General features: G+C 42.3%; 1 protein-coding gene across 2 annotated transcripts in view; it reads right to left on the minus strand.

The window, feature by feature from the left end:
* Window positions 1-467: 467 nt before the first annotated feature.
* The window catches only part of rrbp1a (ribosome binding protein 1a), an 83,536-nt gene continuing 61,351 nt past the window's right edge, over window positions 468-22,652 (minus strand). For both annotated transcript variants that reach the window (XM_084321204.1, XM_084321203.1), the window contains exons 20-29: window positions 19,846-19,929; window positions 15,378-15,470; window positions 14,238-14,309; window positions 12,610-12,705; window positions 11,829-11,912; window positions 9,211-9,288; window positions 6,078-6,161; window positions 5,502-5,600; window positions 3,468-3,611; window positions 468-1,529 (exon numbers count right to left, since the gene is read on the minus strand). In XM_084321204.1, the coding sequence (XP_084177330.1) occupies window positions 1,491-1,529; window positions 3,468-3,611; window positions 5,502-5,600; window positions 6,078-6,161; window positions 9,211-9,288; window positions 11,829-11,912; window positions 12,610-12,705; window positions 14,238-14,309; window positions 15,378-15,470; window positions 19,846-19,929 (873 nt within the window). In that variant the 3' untranslated portion in view covers window positions 468-1,490. The remainder of the gene's footprint in view (window positions 1,530-3,467; window positions 3,612-5,501; window positions 5,601-6,077; window positions 6,162-9,210; window positions 9,289-11,828; window positions 11,913-12,609; window positions 12,706-14,237; window positions 14,310-15,377; window positions 15,471-19,845; window positions 19,930-22,652) is intronic.

Below are 22,652 nucleotides of genomic sequence, written 5' to 3' on the forward strand. Positions count from 1 at the left end.
GATCATTATGATTCATATACTAATGATTATAATGATCAAATTATTTCACAAGTCAAGTTTATTTACTAATGCAGACAAATGAGCATATAAAAGCAAAATGATCATAGACATATGATTATTGGTAGTCCATATGGTATTTTGGTCCAAATGGTAGAAGGAAGGGAAAGAGGGATTAGTTCAGTTCTAAGGCTAACTCTGACCTTTAGGAAATATTCCTAAAGAGATCTCCTTGGCAGTGTTGCAAGCAAGTTAGCCCAACAGAAGAGAGCGAGAAAGACTGAAGCTTTATAGTCCAGAGTCAGAGGTCCTACCCACACCATGATTGGGCCGTTTGAAAACAGGCGAGGGGAAAGATCATTGTTTGAGAGGCGTTTACATCTCTTACGTCTATATATATATATATATATTTATTTTTTTCATTTGTTTAAAGCAGCCTACACAACTTTAAAGTGTCAGCGCACTGTGCTGTTCACACAACTCAATTGGGGATCTTGAAGTTCTTGTGGCTTCAGACTACATGACTGATCAGCGATGGGGGTTTACACACTACAAGATCTTTCACCAGAAGGAATCCTCGACGAGTCTGTCTGGTCTCCAAACTACGTTTTGTTATGAAAATACACGCGAGAGGTGGGTTTTGGTCAGAGGAATACCCTGGAGAAAGCACAAGGCAAGATTCTTGCGGTTTCTCTTTTGCTCTGAGAGAATGAGCGGTCATTCTTTCCTTTTCCGGGTTGCATTTTCCCCATGGGCTGAATAATAGGCTATTTCCCAGATCTCCACCCATCCCCTTTTTAAAATGTCCCTAAAATCATGAATCTAATAAACACTCATGGCAGGGTCATCGAACATTGCAATAGGCTGAATACTGTGAATAGTTTAATCATTTTCTTGTTCAGATTTAGTCCTTCAAAAGAGAGAGAGCGGATCTGTGGCTATAACAGAGGACTGTGGTTGTTGTAGTGGGCATGTCCCAGGTGTCCAAGTGTGTAAATGATCACGCGTAAACCTCACATACTGGTAGCTAGACTGTACTTTATTTATTCATTCATTCAAATCCATACAGTTCTGCTGGCAGCCAGCTACAGGAAGCTTTTAAATCTGTTGCATCGCTGTACCATGTTCCCATCATTCAACCACATACAAAAGACGCATACAAAAGTAATTGCACAGGTTGATGTACGTTTGACGTACAATCGGTTTCCCTTTTAACACTGAACATTGGGGGGAATATTTGGAATATAAAGCAAGGGGGATTAATAACTTCTGACATAGCCAGAATTGTTGATGGAATGTGGGGTTCAATAAAGTTTGCAGCATGATTTCTTCTCTCATCTTAGAATGAAATGTTCAGAATATCAAACTCAATTCCTACGGTTTGCAATTAACAAGAGTAAGAAATATAGGTTTTGGAATGCATACCTATGATAATCATAATTATAAGGCATATTTGGCAGTTGTGTGCAGTGTGTCCTTGGTCCTTCATGGTCTTAGACAGACGTTCCTTCCTTCAGTTCCAAATAGTCTCCCTTGAAAACACAAAAACACACACCACAGAAGAATTCAAAACAAGCAAGCAGATGGACCTACCGGTATCTCAAACCTGCCCTCTTTTCCTGATCCTCCAATCACAACTGTTGCTCGTTTGTCAGAGGAAAGCTTGGATCTGTGAATACCCAGAACTCCCTGCATGCGTCCAGTCCACACACAGGCCAGGTTCTGCTTCTACGTTTTGCACGTCTTTGTGGCTCTGCATGGGACTGTACACCCAGAGGGCTCTGCATGAGACTGTACACAAAGAGGGCTCTGCATGGGACTACTGTACACCCAGAGGGCTCTGCATGAGACTGTACACCCAGAGGGCTCTGCATGAGACTGTACACCCAGAGGGCTCTGCATGAGACTGTACACCCAGAGGGCTCTGCATGAGACTGTACACAGAGAGGGCTCTGCATGGGACTACTGTACACCCAGAGGGCTCTGCATGAGACTGTACACCCAGAGGGCTCTGCATGAGACTGTACACCCAGAGGGCTCTGCATGAGACTGTACACCCAGAGGGCTCTGCATGAGACTGTACACAGAGAGGGCTCTGCATGGGACTGTACACCCAGAGGGCTCTGCATGAGACTGTACACCCAGAGGGCTCTGCATGAGACTGTACACCCAGAGGGCTCTGCATGAGACTGTACACCCAGAGGGCTCTGCATGAGACTGTACACAGAGAGGGCTCTGCATGGGACTGTACACCCAGAGGGCTCTGCATGAGACTGTACACCCAGAGGGCTCTGCATGAGACTGTACACCCAGAGGGCTCTGCATGAGACTGTACACAGAGAGGGCTCTGCATGGGACTGTACACCCAGAGGGCTCTGCATGAGACTGTACACCCAGAGGGCTCTGCATGAGACTGTACACAGAGAGGGCTCTGCATGAGACTGTACACAGAGAGGGCTCTGCATGGGACTGTACACCCAGAGGGCTCTGCATGAGACTGTACACAGAGAGGGCTCTGCATGAGACTGTACACCCAGAGGGCTCTGCATGAGACTGTACACCCAGAGGGCTCTGCATGAGACTGTACACCCAGAGGGCTCTGCATGAGACCGTACACAGAGAGGGCTCTGCATGGGACTGTACACCCAGAGGGCTCTGCATGAGACTGTACACCCAGAGGGCTCTGCATGGGACTGTACACAGAGAGGGCTCTGCATGGGACTGTACACCCAGAGGGCTCTGCATGAGACTGTACACAGAGAGGGCTCTGCATGAGACTGTACACCCAGAGGGCTCTGCATGAGACTGTACACCCAGAGGGCTCTGCATGAGACTGTACACCCAGAGGGCTCTGCATGAGACTGTACACAGAGAGGGCTCTGCATGGGACTGTACACCCAGAGGGCTCTGCATGAGACTGTACACAGAGAGGGCTCTGCATGGGACTGTACACAGAGAGGGCTCTGCATGGGACTGTACACAGAGAGGGCTCTGCATGGGACTGTACACAGAGAGGGCTCTGCATGGGACTCCAGGTAGGTTACATGCACCTCACAGAAATACTGTACACACTGGTCATTGTGATTAACCAACACAGGTTTTTGAGGCAGAAACAGATATATACGTTTTGTTCCTATTCATATCAGGCAATGATGATATTGATAAGTTGTAGGAATTCTGGTTAAGCTTTGAAACATACATCTTCATATAATGAAATGGTATCATGACTGTTGGCGGTTTACAACACCCACCCCAATTCTACAGCGGGTCAGTGGTCAAATATCAGCTGTAGGAAAGCAACAGTTGCGATTGGACCATAATGATTATGCTAATGAGAACGATTGTTTGCCAATATATCGGTGGATTTGTAAGCCCCGTTTCATGTTCCAACAAGCCGTCAACAATGCCTAGGAAAGGGACTGCAAAACGGAGCGGGATATAGACGTGCACAGGCCTGCTACCCCCCTCACCTGGCCCTCCAGGTGCTCCTGTAGTGTCCGGACCGTGTTCCTCTCTTGGGTCAGCTGCTCCTGGGTGGCTTGGAGAAGCTGCTGCAGCTTGGTGGCTGCCTGGCCCAGGTCTCGGGACAGCTTCTTCTCCTTCCCCAGGCGCTCCTGTACCGGGTGGGACACGCTATATTATAATACGCTAGCTTTTTCTAACTCCTAAAATGTTTGCACTCAAAAAGAGGCGAGGAAGCCATTTGAAGGTTTTGTAATGTTCATTATATTTCCAATACATTTATATATATATGAAGAATGTGGTGCTAAAGCAATGTCCAAACATGAGACAATTCAAACTGATTTATAAGGAAATTATGTTCACGAGGTACAGGGATGAGGAAGGGACTTGATATTCACGGGTGTTTACATTTGTATTTTATTTCTTTCGTGTTTTACATATGGTTTTTAATTTTAATTTTTTGCATATATATATATTTTTTTAAATGTTTTAAATTAGTACACTCATTTGAGTAGTGGAAAAGGGGTAGGATTAAATAAGTGTATACTTCTTCCTACTCCTTTTCGAACATGTAAATTGAGTTATGTTTTGCTTTTGTTTAGTTATTTATTTTGTTTGTATTCATTTACATGTTCAAAATAAAGATTTCAAATAAAAATATAATGTAATATGTATATATGTTTTTTTTTTATACTAGTGGTATTTTTCTGTATTTTTTACCCATCCCAATTTAGTCGTTATGCCAATTCCCTTCCACTGTCAGCCTGGGGAAGGTGTAGAACTACCACATGCCTCCTCCGATACATGTGGAGTCGCCAGCCGCTTCTTTTCACCCGACAGCGAGGAGTTTCACTGGGGGAACGTAACGCATGCGGAGGTTCACGCCATTTCCCCCAGATCCCCTTCCTGCTGAACAGGCGCCCCGACCGACCAGTAGGAGTCGCAGTTTACAATGACCAGGACACCCCCCCCCACCGGCTTCCCACCCGCTAACACTGCCAATTGTGTTAGTAGGGACGACTGACCAAGCCCGGAGGTAAAGCTGTCTCTGCGGTGGTAAGCGAGTGCTTAGTGGATAACTGCACCCACATGGGCGATTAACAAAAATTTTAGTGCTCCCCCTTGTGTCAATCCCACCATCGGCAGACAGCCTGTTCAGTGGCTGCTGTGGAAAGGCTGGTAAGCCCAAAGTGCAATGTATTTAACTGGCCTCTTAATATCCCGTTTACTGTATTCTGTTGTACGTATAATTCTACAGATTCCTGTCTTTTAGTGAGAAAACACAATTGTAAATGTTGGCCAGTACAAACCTAGCGGTTTCATCAACCAGCTAAGCTAGCTTGCTTTTGCTCAGCATTATTATTGTATGGATTATTCAAATGTTGGTGGTTAACCTATACTTTGACACTTTTTGTACATTTATTCTAGACCCAATTCAAAGAAATCAATCAATCATTCATTAGGCTTTCCATCGGCCACCCTGCTTTCTAAATCAGTATCGGCATTGAAAAACCCATATCAGTCTCACACACACACACACACAAAGTGTTACCAGACGTACATTTCTCAATGTTAATAACAGGGTTCCTACAGACATTGCAAAATGAAATTCAAGGACTTTCAAGTACTTTCCTAAGCACAATTTTTCATTTTAAAAAGGGCATTTAAAAGGATACAATTTACTTTTAAATGCAGTTTTTTATAGAAAATAATCTGATCCAATATTTATGGCTTAAAACCAATTTCCGACAATTAGTTGCACTTTAAATAAAAAAAACTTTAATTTCTTGATTCAGAAGATTTTCTAAAAAAAAATTTAACAACTTTCAATGTGAATGGTTGATTTGAATTTCAAGGACTTTTTAAGCACTGTTAAAAGAAATTGGCTGTTCAAGGAATTCCAGGCCTGGACTTTTTTTTGTCAAAAATCAAGCACTTTAAGCACTTCAAGGACCTTGTGCGAACCCTGTAATAAAGAAACGCTCAACAGAGAAATAGGGTAACCCAGAAAGCCAGATGGTAAAAAAGGCCTGTTGCAGCACCTTCAGCTGCGTGACGTCCTCCGTGTCGGCCTGCGGGGCGTCTCCAGCAGCCTGCAGGAGCCCCAGCTCCGCCTGCAGCTCCAGCACAGTCCTCTGGGCCTGCAGGTTGGACAGCGTGTCAATCATCCACTGTCCCGTTCATATTCACTCACTCGGGTATTCTGCTCTTGAGGTTGTTGCATGTAAAAAGATCATAATTCACTTGACAATAAACCAAATAAGCGTGAATCTCGATTGTGAGAAACACAAATAAGATATTGCGGCTACACCGATATTAAGCAGGAGGATCCTCAATGGTGTGTGCGTTCTGTGTACTGTATGTTCCGTTGGTTTTAAATATTCAATGCAATCATGTATACAGGGATATTTAACACCAGGATGTAAACATGCATAGTAGCAGCTCAGATATGATCCATTATCTGTAATGTGTGCTGCATGCAAAATGCTCTTACTGTGCAACACCTCTAGTCACTGGTCTAACGCTGGTCCATCATGTGACTGAACGTGGCGAGGAAGGGCATATTTCACACGTTACATTATTCACCTAACGGGCCAAGTAGTCCACTGCTTTTTTACCTGCTCAAACTCCTCCGCCAGCTGCAGCCTCAAAGCATCAGAATCCCGCAGCTTCTCCTTACCAAGACTCCGGTCACGCTGGACCTACACACACACACACACACACACACACACACATATAAACTGTGAGTATAAGTGTACATTGGAGGTAGAATCTGTAATGCTGTCAAACAGCGACCTCTATGCCAGATAGCCCCGCTTTGTATAGCATTTTGTTAAAAAAAATTGTTTTGCTCTGTTGGGTTGAGAGTTTAGTGACTTATTATACTGGGAATTTCTCCAAACCCCTCTTGACAGAACCAGAGGTGTGGCCAAATAGCAACCCCTCTCTCCTCTCCCCACTCAACTCCAACCCACACATCAAACAAACAAAAACAAAAGAGCAACAAACAGCCAGGACCCAGTTCTAAACACTGGGGGAAATATTTTATTGAGTTTGAGGAAATTGGCTTTAATCATTTGAATCCACATTATACGTGAAGCGGGCGGGGAGTTACGGATGCCGGTCATCATCTTGGAAGGAACGCTTGAAATCATTTTGTATTGAAAAATCAAGAGAAGGGGTGAAGATAAAGAAGGGATGAAGAAAGACAAGGGGTGAAAATAAAGAAGGGATGAAGAAAGACAAGGGGTGAAGATAAAGGGGTGAAGATAAAGAAGGCATGAAGAAAGAGAAGGGAAGAAAAAGAAGGGGTGAAGATAAAGAGTTGAAGAAAGAGAAGGGATGAAGAAAGAGAAGGGATGAAGATAAAGAAATAGAAGGGAAGAAAGAGAAGGGGTGAAGATAAATAAAGAAGGGATGAAGAAAGATAAGGGGTGAAAAAAGAAGGGATGAAGAAAGAGAAGAGATGAAGAAAGAGAAGGGGTTAAGATGAAGAAAGAGAAGGGGTTAAGATAAAGAAAGAGAAGGGAAGAAAGAGAAGGGATGAAGAAAGAGAAGAGATGAAGAAAGAGAAGGGACGAAGAAAGAGAAGGGATGAAGAAAGAGAAGGGATGAAGAAAGAGAAGAGATGAAGAAAGAGAAGGGATGAAGAAAGAAGGGATGAAGAAAGAGAAGGGATGAAGAAAGAAGGGATGAAGAAAGAGAAGGGATGAAGAAAAAGAAGGGATGAAGAAAGAGAAGGGATGATGGTCGGTTATTGTCTGTCTCGTCACACAACAAGACCTTCCAAACTTTCTTTTAACCAAAACATTCGCCCGTCAACACGACAGAGTCGACAGTCATCTCAGAGCGCCGTGGCAACCGCCTAAGGGCCTGTGTCGACCGGGGACGTTTTATGAGTTGTCAGCTCCTTTCTGTCATTAATTTCTATATGCTACAGACGCGACAGGCGCGCTCCTTTTCCCAGCGCCGCGCCTCGCGTTTTAGCGCTCTCGGCGGCCAGCGTTTTTGGGCGGAGCGCTCCCAGCGCCTAAAGTTGAAATTAGTTCAACTTTTGGAGAGGAGCGGCGCTCATCAAGGTAACTTTTTTTCGACCGACCAATCAACATCGAGCAAGTGGCGGAGCCGCGGCAGTCGTGAGACTCAGGAAAACGCTCTGAGCATGTATATTTTTGCTTTTCAAAGCGGTCCGCCTTGAAAGAAACGTCCCCGGTGGACACAAAGCCCAACTCTCCGCCCGCGTGACGTCACTCCACATTCTTTGCTCTCCAGCCACGGAGGTCATTTCCATGCGGCGGCTGGGATGTAAAAGCTGAAAGACTCCGGGGGAAACACACCGACGACAAGCGCTCATACGTCAAACCTCCCCACACGTCACACACACCAAAGCTGTTTGACATGCAAGTGCTCATGTTAGATCACAGCAGACAAAAATAGGTTAAAATTAAAAACACAAATTACTGCTAAGAATAATTCAAATTAAAAAGATGCTGTAAGTGGAATTATTTTGTTAAAATAAACGTTAAATAGCCCTACATTCAAACAACAATCACTGATAGTGTTTGATCAGTAACATGGGTCTCCCAGTCCCTCCGCTCTGCAGTGAACAGAAAATACATTTCCTGGTATCCCTTCACACTTTATCCAATCAGGAGAGAGAACCGTATATATTTTTACTTATTTCAAGAAATCTTGCCAAGTCAAATTAGCTTACAGCACTGGTAGATCATTTTACTTGTTTCAAACACACATTTGCTTAAAACTAGTTTTTATTTCTTATTTTTGTCAGACCATTTTTGCAGTGTGGAGTTCTCTCTCCTGATTGGATAAAGTGGGAACGGTATACCAGAAAATGTGTATTCTGTTTACTGCAGAGCAGAGGGACTGAGAGACCCATGTTACTGACCAAACATGTCTGTCGGAGTGTAGAGCTATTATTTTAACACGTAGACCACTTATTTCAACAAACAAAAAATGGTACTTACAGCACCTTTCAAATTAAATATCTGAGGGGTGGGGGGTTAATCGCAGGAGTGAGCATGCTAAGAAAGATGAGAAATAGTGTTGGTTAGTGTAGGCAGCGGATACTGTAGTACACTGGAATCAACACAAAGCGAAAAAGGTTTGTTAAGCGCTAGCGGCTGCTGGGAAAGCACTGGACAGACTGGAAATACTGGCCGAGTGACGTTCTGATACCCAGTACCTGCCCACTGGAGGGAGGGGCATCAGGACAGCACAAGCATCGCATAACCGAGGCCTCGCTGTACATGTGATACCGGTAATTATGAAGCATCATGGTACGAAAATAATTCTAAGCCTACATGTGACAATTCATGGTTGATGCAGTGAGCTTGTGTTGGACGCGTCGTTATGAAACCGATGCATTGGAATATCTACATTTTGAAAAGAGTACGATGATGAGACAAAGTTGTTACAGTAGCCTTCTGATTAAAATGCTAATCCATGTTGTTTTTCCTTTTTGTCCACTGTGGCATCATGATACTTCATCTGGTATAGTATTGTAGTGTCAAATCGTGGTACCGTGACAATCATACTGCAAGTGCATACTTATTACTGCAGAGTCACACTGTGGGGTTGCATGGGTTTTACAGCCCCCACCCGGCTCAGCCTAGACCTGGTGTTAATCGACGAGGTGTTTCAGTTTGTGGCCGGTGGCAGATTGGGTCCAGTACTGTCCAGTACTCTCTGACACAGGAAGTGAAGGGTGCACTGTGACCTCTGCACCCTGACCTGACTGGGATGAGGCTCGGCTGCACCGTTCTGCTCTGGTTGAGCAGGCTGCTTCACCTCGCTCAGCTGATCTCGGACCTGAAAACACCAAGCTGGCTCGTCATTGGTTGATACACAACATACTGCATCATCACTGCATCATCCATCCATCCATCCACTCACAGGGGAGTTTAACCCTTTCACTGCGACAATACAGAATCTTAACCCCTTCACTGCCACACGACAAATGGTTAACCCTTTCACTACCACACTACAGAAGGTTAACCCTTTCACTACCACACTACAGACGGTTAACTGTCAGTAGTGTGGTGTTGAAAAGGTTAACTTTCTGTAGTGTGGTAGTGAAAGGGTTAAGGAGCACTAGTTGTCTGGCTAACTAAATAATAATAATATAATAATAATACCACAGAGAAACGGTCAGGAAATACTGTATTGAATAAGGCTACCTGCAATTCCTCTTCACTGGCTAACTGTGAGCCTGCTTCTTGAAAACCCTTGATGACTGGATACTAGGACATATCCCCATATTTACCATCTGTCATTGTGGACTTTGACATTATATCAGGTTTCACACAAAATTATTTCTGAAATTAGGGCGCCCAAGTGGCGCACCACATAAATGCGCTTGCAATTGTAATCGCAACGTCCTGGTTCGAATGCGGCCCAGGGACATGTGTTGCAGGTCCTCCCCATCTCTCTCTCTGTCCCAAATTTCCATCGGTCCCGGCAATAAAAGCACTTCAGAAATATATTTAAAAAATAATAAATAAACAGCAGTCAAAGTGTATATTTAAAAAATAATTTCTGAAAAACAATCAATGTTAACAAAGTTCCAGTTTCACTTTGATACTTTATCACATTTCCCGTTGTCATATAGTCCAATATGATGAACATCAAATGGATAACTTGCGGTTATCCATACGTGACCAGATATTATGACGTATACAGATATTGAAAGAAAGTCCTTCCGAGATTAGCCAAGCCCTAGTGCAGTGGTTCTCAAACTACGGGTCGCGACCCAAAGTGGGGTCGTGGCTAGGTGACAGCGCATGGCAAGTAAATATTTTTTATAATTCTTTTTTGTTTTTTTTGTTCTGGCAACATATTTTGGCTAAATATGCCTCGTTTTATAAATGTGTATCGATAACGTAGTGCTGTAATCCGGAGTGTAAAAAGTACCTGTCTAAAAAATTTACCGGTACTCAAGTAAAAATCAGAGTATCTGGCTAAAAACACACTTGAGTAAAAGTAAAAAAGTTTCTACTTGTAAATGTACTTCAACATTTTGGGAAATTTGCTTATTTAACATCTTCCTTGGAGTTAGACAAGAAGATGCATACCTTTTTTGTCTATCTGCATGCATTAGGCTTAGGGAACGCCCGCACTGTTAGCGTAGCTTAGCTTCATCACTGGAAATGGGGCAGTCCTTTACCCTGAAGTTCCCTACAGTCCCCTACAGTCATGAAATACACTCCAAATAAAACTCCAAAATGTTCCTGTAAAAATGTTGTGACCTGTGTATTTACAACGTGGAGAAATAAAACGTCTTCTAAGCAAATATAGTCTGAATTCTTTTTTCCGAACCACTCCTCTCTGGGCGCAGTGATTTCACGCAACGCAGTGCTACTTTCTAACGTGACGCCAGTGTTCGTTTACATTTTCATTTCATTCAAAGGATCCAAACCGATTGAAGTTTATAGATACCATGCCTTCAAATCCGCTTACCTTGACGATTAAAAGCCTCCACAATTTAGAAAACAGTATTCCCATGGCTGGTGTTGATATGCTGCTAGCTAACAAAAACCAACAAACACAGAACCGGACACTAAAGCAGATAACGAAGCATCTACTATACTTCCGGTCGGGGGGTTTCAAAATAAAAGAGCGACGCCTAAGCACCGGAAATGTTTATTTTGTACATTATCTAACGTTAACACGAACCTAAACTAACTTTAGGTTAGTTGTAACGTTAGTTTAGGTTCGTTTTAACGTTAGATAATGTAATAATAATAAATAGTAATAATGTCTATTCTTCTAATAGCAGGTGTTTAATCAAAGATCCCAGTGTTCTAGTCTTGCACAAGGACCAATCAGCATGGGTTTTTAAATAATTGGCCCAGCACGCCTGAGATACTGTAGCACTCTGAGATTCTCACGAATGTAGAGCGCGGTACAAATTGAATCAATTATTATTATTATTATCACAGGCAGTACCACAGTCTATATAAGCTAGTAGAGGAGTCTGCATAGTCTGGATCAGAAATTAAAACAAAATGTATCATTGTGAATCAATATGAGTGTTTCATCATATCCAGACAGTAAAGAGGGCAATTGTCCTCCCAACGTGATTTACAAGTAATGGAACGTAGATTCGACAGCCAATGTGGGCGGGTTCATTTTCCATTGATGGGGATTTGATTGGCTGTTTTTAAATAAAGTGCGGCCGCAGGATTAATAACGTTAACGTTAGTTCGGCCAGAGAAACAAATAACTAATTAAAATTGTTGGACCTGCGAGATTTGTACTTTGTAGGTCTGCATTTTAAATGTAAGGAGTAAAAAGTATGTTTTTTTTCTCTGAAATGTAATTCAGAGAAATGTAAGGGTGAGCACACTAACCTGCGCCAGCTGCTCCTTGTGTGCCTGGGCCTCCTTCTGGGACGTCTCCAGCTGGTTCTGAGTCTGTGCCAGCAGCTCGTTCAGCTAGGAACACACAATACATAGCAGACCTGGGATCAGGGTTGGCCATCGCTGTAAAGTTTTCAAACTGCTCCAAGAACAGAACTTTTAGATTTAGTTTCAAACAATAGTACAGTACAATATATTTTCAGACAGACACATTTTCATTAGTACAATCTTCACATTAGGTTTCAAATACTAAACAACCAGTAGTAGAGAATTACTACTATCCATGTTCAAAATCTATGTTTACATGAACAAGGATAGATTACATAAAAAAAAATAATAATAATCCAGATGAAAGGTAAATTACAGAGGAGGTAGTAACAAATATATTTTTTTTGTAGTCGGGGCCAATTTTTACCATCTCTCCCAATTAATCAGCTCCAGACTTTATACACAATGACATCACAAATGTAGCAAATTTGGGGATTTGAGAGTGTTCATATTCACTCATATTTTTGGACCGTCTTCGATCATAGCAATAAGACGTATGGGGGGGGGGGGGGGGGGGGGGCATAATTCCCCTTTTAAAAATCACTAACAATACCTATAAAGTCTTAAATTAACGTGAGACTAAAAAACAATAAACCTACAAGCCATGAGGAGGCAGACACCGGCTAGAACGTAATTGACGTTATATAAATATTAGTATAGAACTGATACAGAGCAGTTTCAGACGTCATTTAAAAGAAATCCCAACTAAAAGACACGCCAATACCTGTGTCATCTCCTCGGAGAATCCCTGGGTGTCTGAGCAGGCAGACTCCGACTGCTTCTCAAGCTGGGCCTCCAGAAGCAGCATCTGCTCCTTCAACTAGAGGAAGATGCACATTATTCACTATGGAGGAACCAAAACCACCTTTTCACCGTCCATACCAGATCATACCAGTTCAGAGTCCAGGACCTTTTAGGCATCGGCCAATTACCGATCCATTACTTTTGCCGAAGAGTACAACACTTGAAACATTAAGTTTCACATTATTGGATCAAATTAATTGACATAATATAAAAAAAGCTTTTCCATGAGAGAGATTCAGCATAGGCTACTTATGCATGGTCAAAATTAAGAAAGTCCCGTCACTTTGGTTTAAAGGGAGTCCTTTCTCAGCACACTCCATGCTGTTCCTGATACTAGCTCCGGATAGTTAGCCACAAACCAATGCAATGTGAAATGGGGGTCAAGCTCATGCCTGTAACAATGTGTGCAGTACCGAGTGTACTGTGGAGTGATGTCACGTCTATTTTGCCTCGGCTTGAGGCCAACTAGCCAGAGCTAATATGAGGAATTATCAGGAACCACTTTGTTGTCCTGAGAAAGGATTCTTCCGAACAACATCACCATTGGCAAGTGAGAAATAGGACTAGGGTTCCAATGATCAGAACTATCCCTTAACCCTTTCACTACCACACTACAGAAGGTTAACCCTTTACTATCACACTACAGACGGTGTGGTAGTAAAGGGTTAACCTTCTGTAGTGTGGTAGTAAAGGGTTAACCTTCTGTAGTGTGGTAGTGAAAGGATTAAATATCAGGACATGTTTTGACATGGCTCTTGGTATCGCATGCATGTACCTTTAGCTCAGCGAGTCCCTAGAATCTACTGTGAAAACCCACTTCCAACGCACCGTTTACTTGGATTCCTACACATTTCCCTGTGAGTGCCAATGACGAGTTCTCGTCTTTTTCTCGTTTTTGCTTTTTATAAATTTTTCATCCATCCAGCCTGACGTTATCATTGGAAATGGGTCCGAGCTCGAAAAGGGCAAATACCGCCGCCTATCGTCTCCCGGATGGTAATGCACATCATTGGATTGGATTGGGTGGGCATGTGCATCAGAAAAAAAGTCCGGTCCGGGGTTTTCCCTTCTCTGGCAAGCAGTATCGTGTTACAACATTCACTGGCGAGGCTCTTGGTGCTATAACGTTGGATCAATAAACGCGATCAATATTTGGAATGGCGATCAGGAATTGGATTACGGTAATCTTTTTGCAGAACATCCGATGTGAGGTAAGGACTCTATTTTACCAGTATTGGGTTAATCAAGTATGGCTTTGTCAGTATTCCAATGTACAGTGTCGCACACCCACCCCCTACCCAACCCCCCCCCCCCCACCCCCACCCCCCCAATGTACAGCCCCCCCCCCCCCTGCCGCACGACAGAAGGTTAACCCTTTACTTTACGGCGACAGTCGGTTGCGTGATAGTAAAGGGTTAACCTTCCGTCGTGTGGCAGTGAAAGGGTTAACCATCAGTGAATTGTCACAGTGAAAGGGTTAACCGTTTCGGTAGTGGCGGCAGTGAAAGGGTTAACAGTGTGGTGGTGAATCTACAGGACAACCCCCACCTTTTCTATGCTTTGGTCTTCAGTCTTCAAGATCTCGGCAGCCTCCAACAACATGCTCACTTGCTCCAGAGCCTAGTGTGCGACAAGGTCTGAGGTTAGTCTACTAAATGACACAAACAGGACACACTGTGGTAGAACTCTGTGGCCTGACCTGCAGCGTGAGAAATATTCCAAGACAATTTCATAATTTCTATTCAAAGTATTGATACGATTCTGGTGTCAGTGTCGATTTCTTTCAGTGATTGGTTCATTTTAACATCACTCATCACAAGATTATGGATCATTTTATTCAATATTGTACAACAGGTAGGTGCGACCACGCATTGCGATTGGTCGAGAGCGCTCTAAGCCGTGAGTATATTCATGATACACTCAGTTAAATCACCATGAATATACCACTGCGCTGGCTTTAGGATGTTGTAGAAAGTTTCAACTGCCATTCATCAAATGGAAACTTTCAACATTACCTACGCCACGGACGTTACGTTTGATAACCCATTAACCATAAACGACTGGATATATAAAGAGGATGGGCCTACATCTACCGGTATTCAGAAAAACAGCATTATTAGACATGCCAATCCAAGACGAGCTGGTCGCACTGGACCTTTGATTACACATGCCTAGTTAACGGGTACGTTAAATCACACATAACGTTGTCCGCAGAGTAGGTCATGTTGATACGTTAAATTAGACTAATACGTCATTTGTCTGCGTTGCCAAGCTGGTTGATAGCCTACTCTGTTTGAAATTCCATAGCAACGATACATCTTTAGGAACTATTTTTCTATGCAAAGTTAACTGAAATCAATATAAAAGCCCCTAGAATTGTCTGTATTCATCCTATATTTTTCCCGACGGTGCAACTTGCTGTATAAAAGCAATAATACACCTGAACCAGTGGAATATCAGGAATATTGCCACTCTGATGCCTACGCCACTCGAGCTTCACTCTCGTGGCTGTGGGCGCATCACAGCCGTGGCAATATTCCCGATATTCCACTGGTTCAAGTGTATTATTGCTTAATTGGCATCCAGTTAGATCTACTTAAATCAGTACATCCTGGTATTTCAGTACGGTCTGTATATTAACTAAACGGTTTTTCAAATTCGGCATACTGGATCAGTGAGAGGACTCACCCCCCGCAGCTGCTCTTCTGAGTCAGTCATCTTGGATTTCCAGACCAGCTCCTCCTCCTCCACGCTCTTCTGCAGGTCCTGCAGCATTCCTTCCTGAAAACCAGACACTCCAAATTAGGGATGTTCGATATTGGCTTTTTTTTTTTTACCGATATACAGTACCGATATTGTCCAACTCTTAATTTCCGATACCAACCGAAACCGATATATGCTGGGTTTCTCCCCAAAGAAACGGAATCATTTCAGGTAATTAGCATCACATATCTCTTGTCATGGAATTAACACAACATTATGCATACTTTTGACAATACATAAAATAAGAATTCGTTTTTACTTGCTTGCCTGGGTAAATAAAAAATATTTAAAACAGATACCGATAATTTCCGATAGTACATTTTAATGCCAATATCGGCAGATAATAACGGTAGGCTGATAATATCGGACATCCCTACTTCAAATTGATAAGACTGGACATTCCCATCATTTGGCTGGTAGGCTATAAAATAGCATTTATTAAGTACTCCATGTAAATCTGTGTTGGTTTGGTGCTCAGAAAGACTCAGAAAGCGGATGTACCCAAAGGAAGCCGATGTGTATGTATTAGGGCTGACCTCGATTAGTCGAATAGTCGACTAATCGATCGAAAGGAGCCTTAGTCGAATGCACAAAAAATATATAATTATAATATTATAATTTTTTTGATAATTCTTTCCAAAAGCAAAGAGGCCTAGAAGTGTGGCTAACGCTAATGGCGAGCATACCTGCCTAAGAAAACGGGCACAGAAAGAGGATTTCACCTGTCTAATGAACACACTAGACAAATATCAAGATGTATCCATCAGTGGACCAATTGCATGCTTTTGCAGAGGACAAGATGCCTTCCGTTGACTCCTTCAGACATTAACCCTTTGGTTGCCGAAAACGTAGATCTACGTTTCTGTGGCCCAGCGGTTGAGTGCCGTTCACGTAGATCTACATTTCTGTTTCGTTATTTCTTTTATTCGCTATTGCCATTCATAATCCACGAGGCACCTTGTGCATGCTGTACTGAATGTGTCTGAGATCGCAGACGGTCAATACCGCCGCCTGACGCCTTGCGGCCACTATTGCACTCCATTTGAAACGATGCGGTTTCTTTTCTCTACCGAGCTGCGGTGTGGGGGCGGGTTCTAAACACTCGGGCAAAACAAGCGCTTGTAGGGATGGCTTGGACAACTGACCCAGGCCCACCCGTTCATGTGACATGCCGGATAACGTCGGAGACAGGATCGCTGTGGATATCTGGAATGGCGATCAGATAATTGGATTATTCTTTTTGCAGTACATCAGAGACCAGGTAAGGATTCTATATTACCAATCTTGCATTGAGCCGATATTCTTTTGCCCACGATCGAAGCGTGTCTGTGTGTTATGTGTGTGTGCTGTGTCCCGTTGGTCACATCACAGCACGGAGGTGCGCCCCGCTCCAACCCCCCTTTCATGTGTGCATGATGTAAGATAATAGCGATAATCTAGCGATGATTTCAGATTGATTGTTGATCCAAGAGAGGAATGGTGTATTGAATTACACAAACAGTTTTCGCGTCTTTTTCTGGGATTACTCAGAATCACTCAAACTATACTCATATTCACCACGGTATAAAACGGAAATCTATAGATGAAAAAAGTATCTGTTTTTTGCACGTTGACCGGAAGAAACCCACTGACAATCGACGGCGTTATTAGATCCATAGCTATAATATAAAATATAGGTTTAGCTCTACAAACAAGGTGAGCGCTTACATGGGGTTAATGGGGGGCAAGGCCTATGCACTTCCCGGAAGGGGCGTGGCACCCAATGTGTTAAGCACCCCCCACAGCCCAAATGGAATAATACAAAAAAAAAAGCACATTTTGGACAATCAAAGTAAACTATACAAATCCTTAGTAGGGGACAAGCCTAATATGTATCCAAAGAAAGCTGATATATATGTATCCAAAGGAAGCTGATGTATATGTACAGTATCAAGTCAAGTCAAGAGTTTTATTTGTCACGGCATACAAGCATACAGTGAAATGCGGGTGGTCATGCGCGCAGCGATTGTGCAATAATACAAGTAATAAAAAGACATAGAATGAGACATAACAGGTCAGTGTTTCCCCTGAAAAAATGTGCCTCTAGGGGTGTCCGGGGGCATTACATTTTAAAGTTAAATGCATCAATCTGGTGCACTTTGAGAGGCTAGATCTATGATGAACACAAAATCGACTAGACTGCAGTGCTTTCTCCCTGCAGCCTTTTCCTCAGGTCAGTCTTTTACATTAAGCACCCCCCACAGCCCAAATGAAATGATTAAAAAAAGTATTATTATTATTATTATAATATACACCGGTATATATATATATATTTTTTTTTATAATCTTTTTTTAATAGTCTAGTTCATAGCAGCGGCGGTCCTGCTGAATGCATATAGGGGAAACACTGCAGGTATAATGTACATAAAGTTTACAAAAAGCATGGTAAAGACATGCTAAGGTCCTGCGATAGTGCAATACAGTGATAGCTACGGATGAGGCACTGGGTCTCATGTACAATACTATACAATATACAGTTATACTATATATCCTTATGCTATCTTGCTATATCCATCTATTTACTATACAAGAACCACTCCCGTTCTTTTTTTAAAGTGACCTTTTCATTGTGTAAAGTCGAGTGTGTGTGTGTGCATGTGCAGCGTGTGTGTGTTCGTGCTAAAGTGTCTGTTAGTGTGTGAGCGTTTACAGTATGTGTGTTGTGTGTGTGCTCATGTGTGCTTGTGTGTGGAGAGTTCAGTGTTCAAGACTCTGATGGCCTGGGGGAAGAAGCTGAGCCGAAGTCTCTCCGTCCTAGTTGCTGGTGTGCGCAGGCGTTTGCCTGACCGCAGCAGCTTGAACAGGCTGTTGTTGGGGTGGTGAGGGTCTTTCATTATTCTGCAGGCTCTGGATTTGCACCTCTTGTTATATAAGACCTGCAGGGGTGGTAGTGCAATACCTGTAGTACGCTCAGCTGAGTGCACCACTCTCTGTAGGGCCTTCTTGTCCTGTGCCTTGCTGTTTCCATACCAGGTAGTGATGTTTCCAGTCAAGATGCTCTCTACAGCTCCGGAGTAGAAGGACTGGAGTATCTTCCCCGATACTCTGAACTTCCTTAACTGTCTCAGGTGGTAGAGGCGCTGCTTCGCCTTTTTTACGACTGAGTCTATGTGTGTTGTCCATGTCAGGTCCTCTGAGATGGACCCCCAGGTACTTAAAACTGCTGACCCTGTCCACGGTAGGCCCCGTTTATCCACAGTGGTGTGTGTGTGTCCTGCTGTGTTCTCCTAAAATCCACGATCAGCTCCTTGGTTTTACCAATGTTCAGGAGAAGGCTGTTGTCCTGACACCAGCGTGCCAGTACATCAACCTCCTCCCGGTAGGCCTTCTCGTCATTGTCAGAGATCAGCCAAAAGAAAGCTGATATACATGTATCCAAAGAAAGCTGATATATATGTATCCAAAGGAAGCTGCTGTATATGTATCCAAAGACAGCTGATATATATGTATCCAAAGGAAGCTGATGTGTCCAAAGGCCTAATCTGGATAAACACTCCAGTGGCAGTAGTGCTAAACTCTGATGCACAATCCACATATTAAATCACTTGACTTTATTTATGGCATATTACACGTGGCGCTTGGTACTGGGGACATTCTACGACAGTGTGTATCTTAGCCTGGTGTCGGCCTGACTGGATCCCTGAGGACACATGTCCACCGACGCCGTCCTTTCAGCGCTGGCTTCTCTTTGTTGTTCATTTCAAACAGGGTTTCAATGGAAACGGCTGGCAGCTCTGTGATTTAGTGCTCGGAGGCCTAGAATTTGAAAAGCGGTTAAACTTTTTAGCAAAAGAGTGCCGCTCTGTGATGGGTTTTCAATAGTCGCTCAGCAACAACATCAGCCATGTTGTTCTTCCCCAGAGCGCTGCCAGCTGCAAAAGATGTTGTCTAAAACAGAATGAAAGTGCTCACTAGAGAATAAATGAAATGTTGGAACCTCTGGAACCCCGTTCTAGTGACTGGCTGGTCCTTAAGGTCACTGAGTTTTCTCTGAACAGGGTAAATCTGCATTTGGCTATGATGCCCCTCTAGCTCATGGAATGAACTCCAAAGAGTTCTTAAAGCTTGATATTCTACACTCTGTTGCAGAGTTTAAAACCTTGATCTCCAACCTTTGTCTATCAAGTTGTATGTGTTTTAATTGATTTATTATCCTAGCCTCGTCTTGTCTTATTGTTAGGATTTTATAAGCCGTTCCCCCCCCGCCCCCCCTCATTTATGTATGTACACTCGACGTGACTGTACATGAGGGAAACCTCAGTTACCTTTTGGAGTTTAAATAAAGGTTCAAAATGAAAAGAGGAAATGAAAAACATCAGTACTATGTTTACCGTCTTAAGTATGGACCACTCACCGTTTCCGCCAGGACAGTCCTGTACTGTTCACACTCTGCCTGCAGTGAGCTCTCCTCACCCTCCTTCAGCTTTCCCAGCAGCTCCTGAACAAAAGAGACACAACAGCTCAAAACAACAGGCTGCATACAGCAGGGTTTGAAATTAATAACATACATACTACATGGATAAAACACACATAATACTGTACTACATGGATAAAACACACATCATGCTGTACTACATGGATAAAACACACATCATACTGTACTACATGGATAAAACACAACATACTGTACTACATGGATAAAACACACATCATACTGTACTACAGAAAGAAACATTTCATGCAAGGTATTCTGTATTTCTGTATGACAAATAATAAAGAAACTTGAACTTGAACTACATGGATAAAACACACATCCAACATACTGTACTACATGGATAAAACACAACATACTGTACTACATGGATGAAACACACAACATACTGTACTACATGGATGAAACACACAACATACTGTACTACATGGATAAAACACATCATACTGTACTACATGGATAAAACACACAACATACTGTATTACATGGATAAAACGCACAACTAATGTACTACATGGATAAAACACACAACATACTGTACTACATGGATAAAACACATCATACTGTACTACATGGATAAAACACATACATGGGGCTAGTTTTCTTCGGTTGAACACCAGGAACACTAAGGAAATCATTTTTGACTTGGACTCACAACCAACAACAAATTACTATCAATGAGAAGGGTGTTGAAGTTGTAGACACATGATATCTAGCCACTGTAATAGATGCTAGATTGTTATAGGACTAAAACACAGATGTTATATATATATATAAGAAAACCCTATAGCTTTTATATTTCATGGATAAATTGAGACAATTAAGAGTGGATAGAGACATACTGTAATGGTTCCTTTGTAGAGAGAATTTTAACTGTATGCTTTATTGCCCGGTACTCTATTATTATAAGTGACTAATAAAAACAAACGGCTTTAAAAAAAAATCCAGGAAAAGAGGAAGGAGCATACAATTATTAATGACGTAACGCATCCTTAATTGCCATCATCATCTATTGCCATCAGGCAGACGGTACTGGCTGCCACGTCTCCCAACTAACCGGGCTCGGAGAGCATTCATACCTCACTGATTCTTGAGAGTTGGGACAAAACATGTCCTACATAGAAAAGTCTAATTTATATAAAAAATTAAGAAATTCATAATGATTGACACTCAAAGTTACATCTAAAAGGTATTGTGTATACTGATTTTATGTTTTAGCACATTTTTTTGGGGGGATATTTGTTTAAATGTATAATCTGTGGTTAGAAGCTCTTGTCCTCAGCAAGGGGTCACATTATTGACCAGCCCAAAAAAGCTTGAAAGACCTCTCCACTTGAAAACAAACTTATATCAAAATGTGTGCCCTTTTGTCAACTCTGTCAGACATCAACTCCATCAGATTTTGTGTCTGACGGAGTTGACGTGTAAGCTGACGGAGTTGACAAATCCATCAATAACCTCATAATGCTATTATTATACTATTTTTGAACATGGTAAAGGATTTAAATGTTATTTCAGAGTTTTATCTGCACAGAAGTGTGCATATAATAGCATGCATTACAATACACTGACTTTTAGAGCATGGGCAGGCTGTGGTCTGCTTATTGAATAATTGTCTTACTTTCCCAGCACGTGTTAATAAATAAATTCACTTGTCTACGTTGATTGATTGATTTAACATATGGTGCAGTGTGTAGTTTTCACTACCAATCAGACACATGCCTTTTCATCCATATATACCTATCTCTTTATCAGACACATACATTTTCATTTACGTACACACTATCGATTAGGGAATGTCAATTTCTTTGGTTGAAAATGTTGTTTTACCACGATTTTGAAACGGCATTTACTATTCTCCTGCTTAACATGTCTGGGAAGAGAGTTCCATTCCTGCATACCACGGAACATGACAGTTCGCTTCATTGCATTCGACCTCACTTTTGGAAGTGTAAAACCTCGTGCAGAAGCATGTCTGGTGGAATGGTTGTGTCTGTCAAGACTTATTGATAAATTGTTATATAAAATTGAGGGGATCTTTGTAACTAGAATATTCCTAGTGAATACAAGGAGTGAGCAGAGTAATTTATGTTTGACAAGTAACCAAGTTAAACAACTGTGCATCGCTGCAACATTAGTTCTGTACTCACAGCGAAGCGCTATACGTGCTGCTTTGTTTTGTACCATTTGTAATTTTTTCAGTTTATTCGTTGTTACATTCGACCATACTGCAGGACAATAGTCAAGATTTGACAAAACCAGAGCTTGAATTACCTGTTTGATAGAATTTAGTGGTAACAAATGAGCACATCTTTTAACAACAGAAATCCCTCTTCCCATTTTCACTACTATATTGTTTATATGGTGTGACCATGACAATTTACTGTCTAATGTTACCCCTAGGAGTTTAGTCTCCTGGACTTGATTAATTACCACATCACTTATCAAAAGTTTCAAGACTGGGTTCGTTCTTAGAGTATGGTTTGAACCGAAAATGATGCTACTTGTCTTTGATATGTTTAGAACTAGTTTGTTATTCTTTATCCATTCCATCACTGATTGCAACTCTGCCTTTAGGACCGTATTTAATTCATTGGCTGTTGAGGCTGATGTGTAAATCGTTGAATCATCCGCATACATAGAAATATAGGACTTATTTAGGACAAGAGGCATGTCATTTGTAAATATGGTGTAGAGCAAAGGCCCAAGGCAACTTCCTTGGGGTACTC

This window comes from Notolepis coatsorum, assembly GCF_963971535.1.
Source record: "Notolepis coatsorum genome assembly, chromosome: 9".
Taxonomy (NCBI): domain Eukaryota; kingdom Metazoa; phylum Chordata; class Actinopteri; order Aulopiformes; family Paralepididae; genus Notolepis; species Notolepis coatsorum.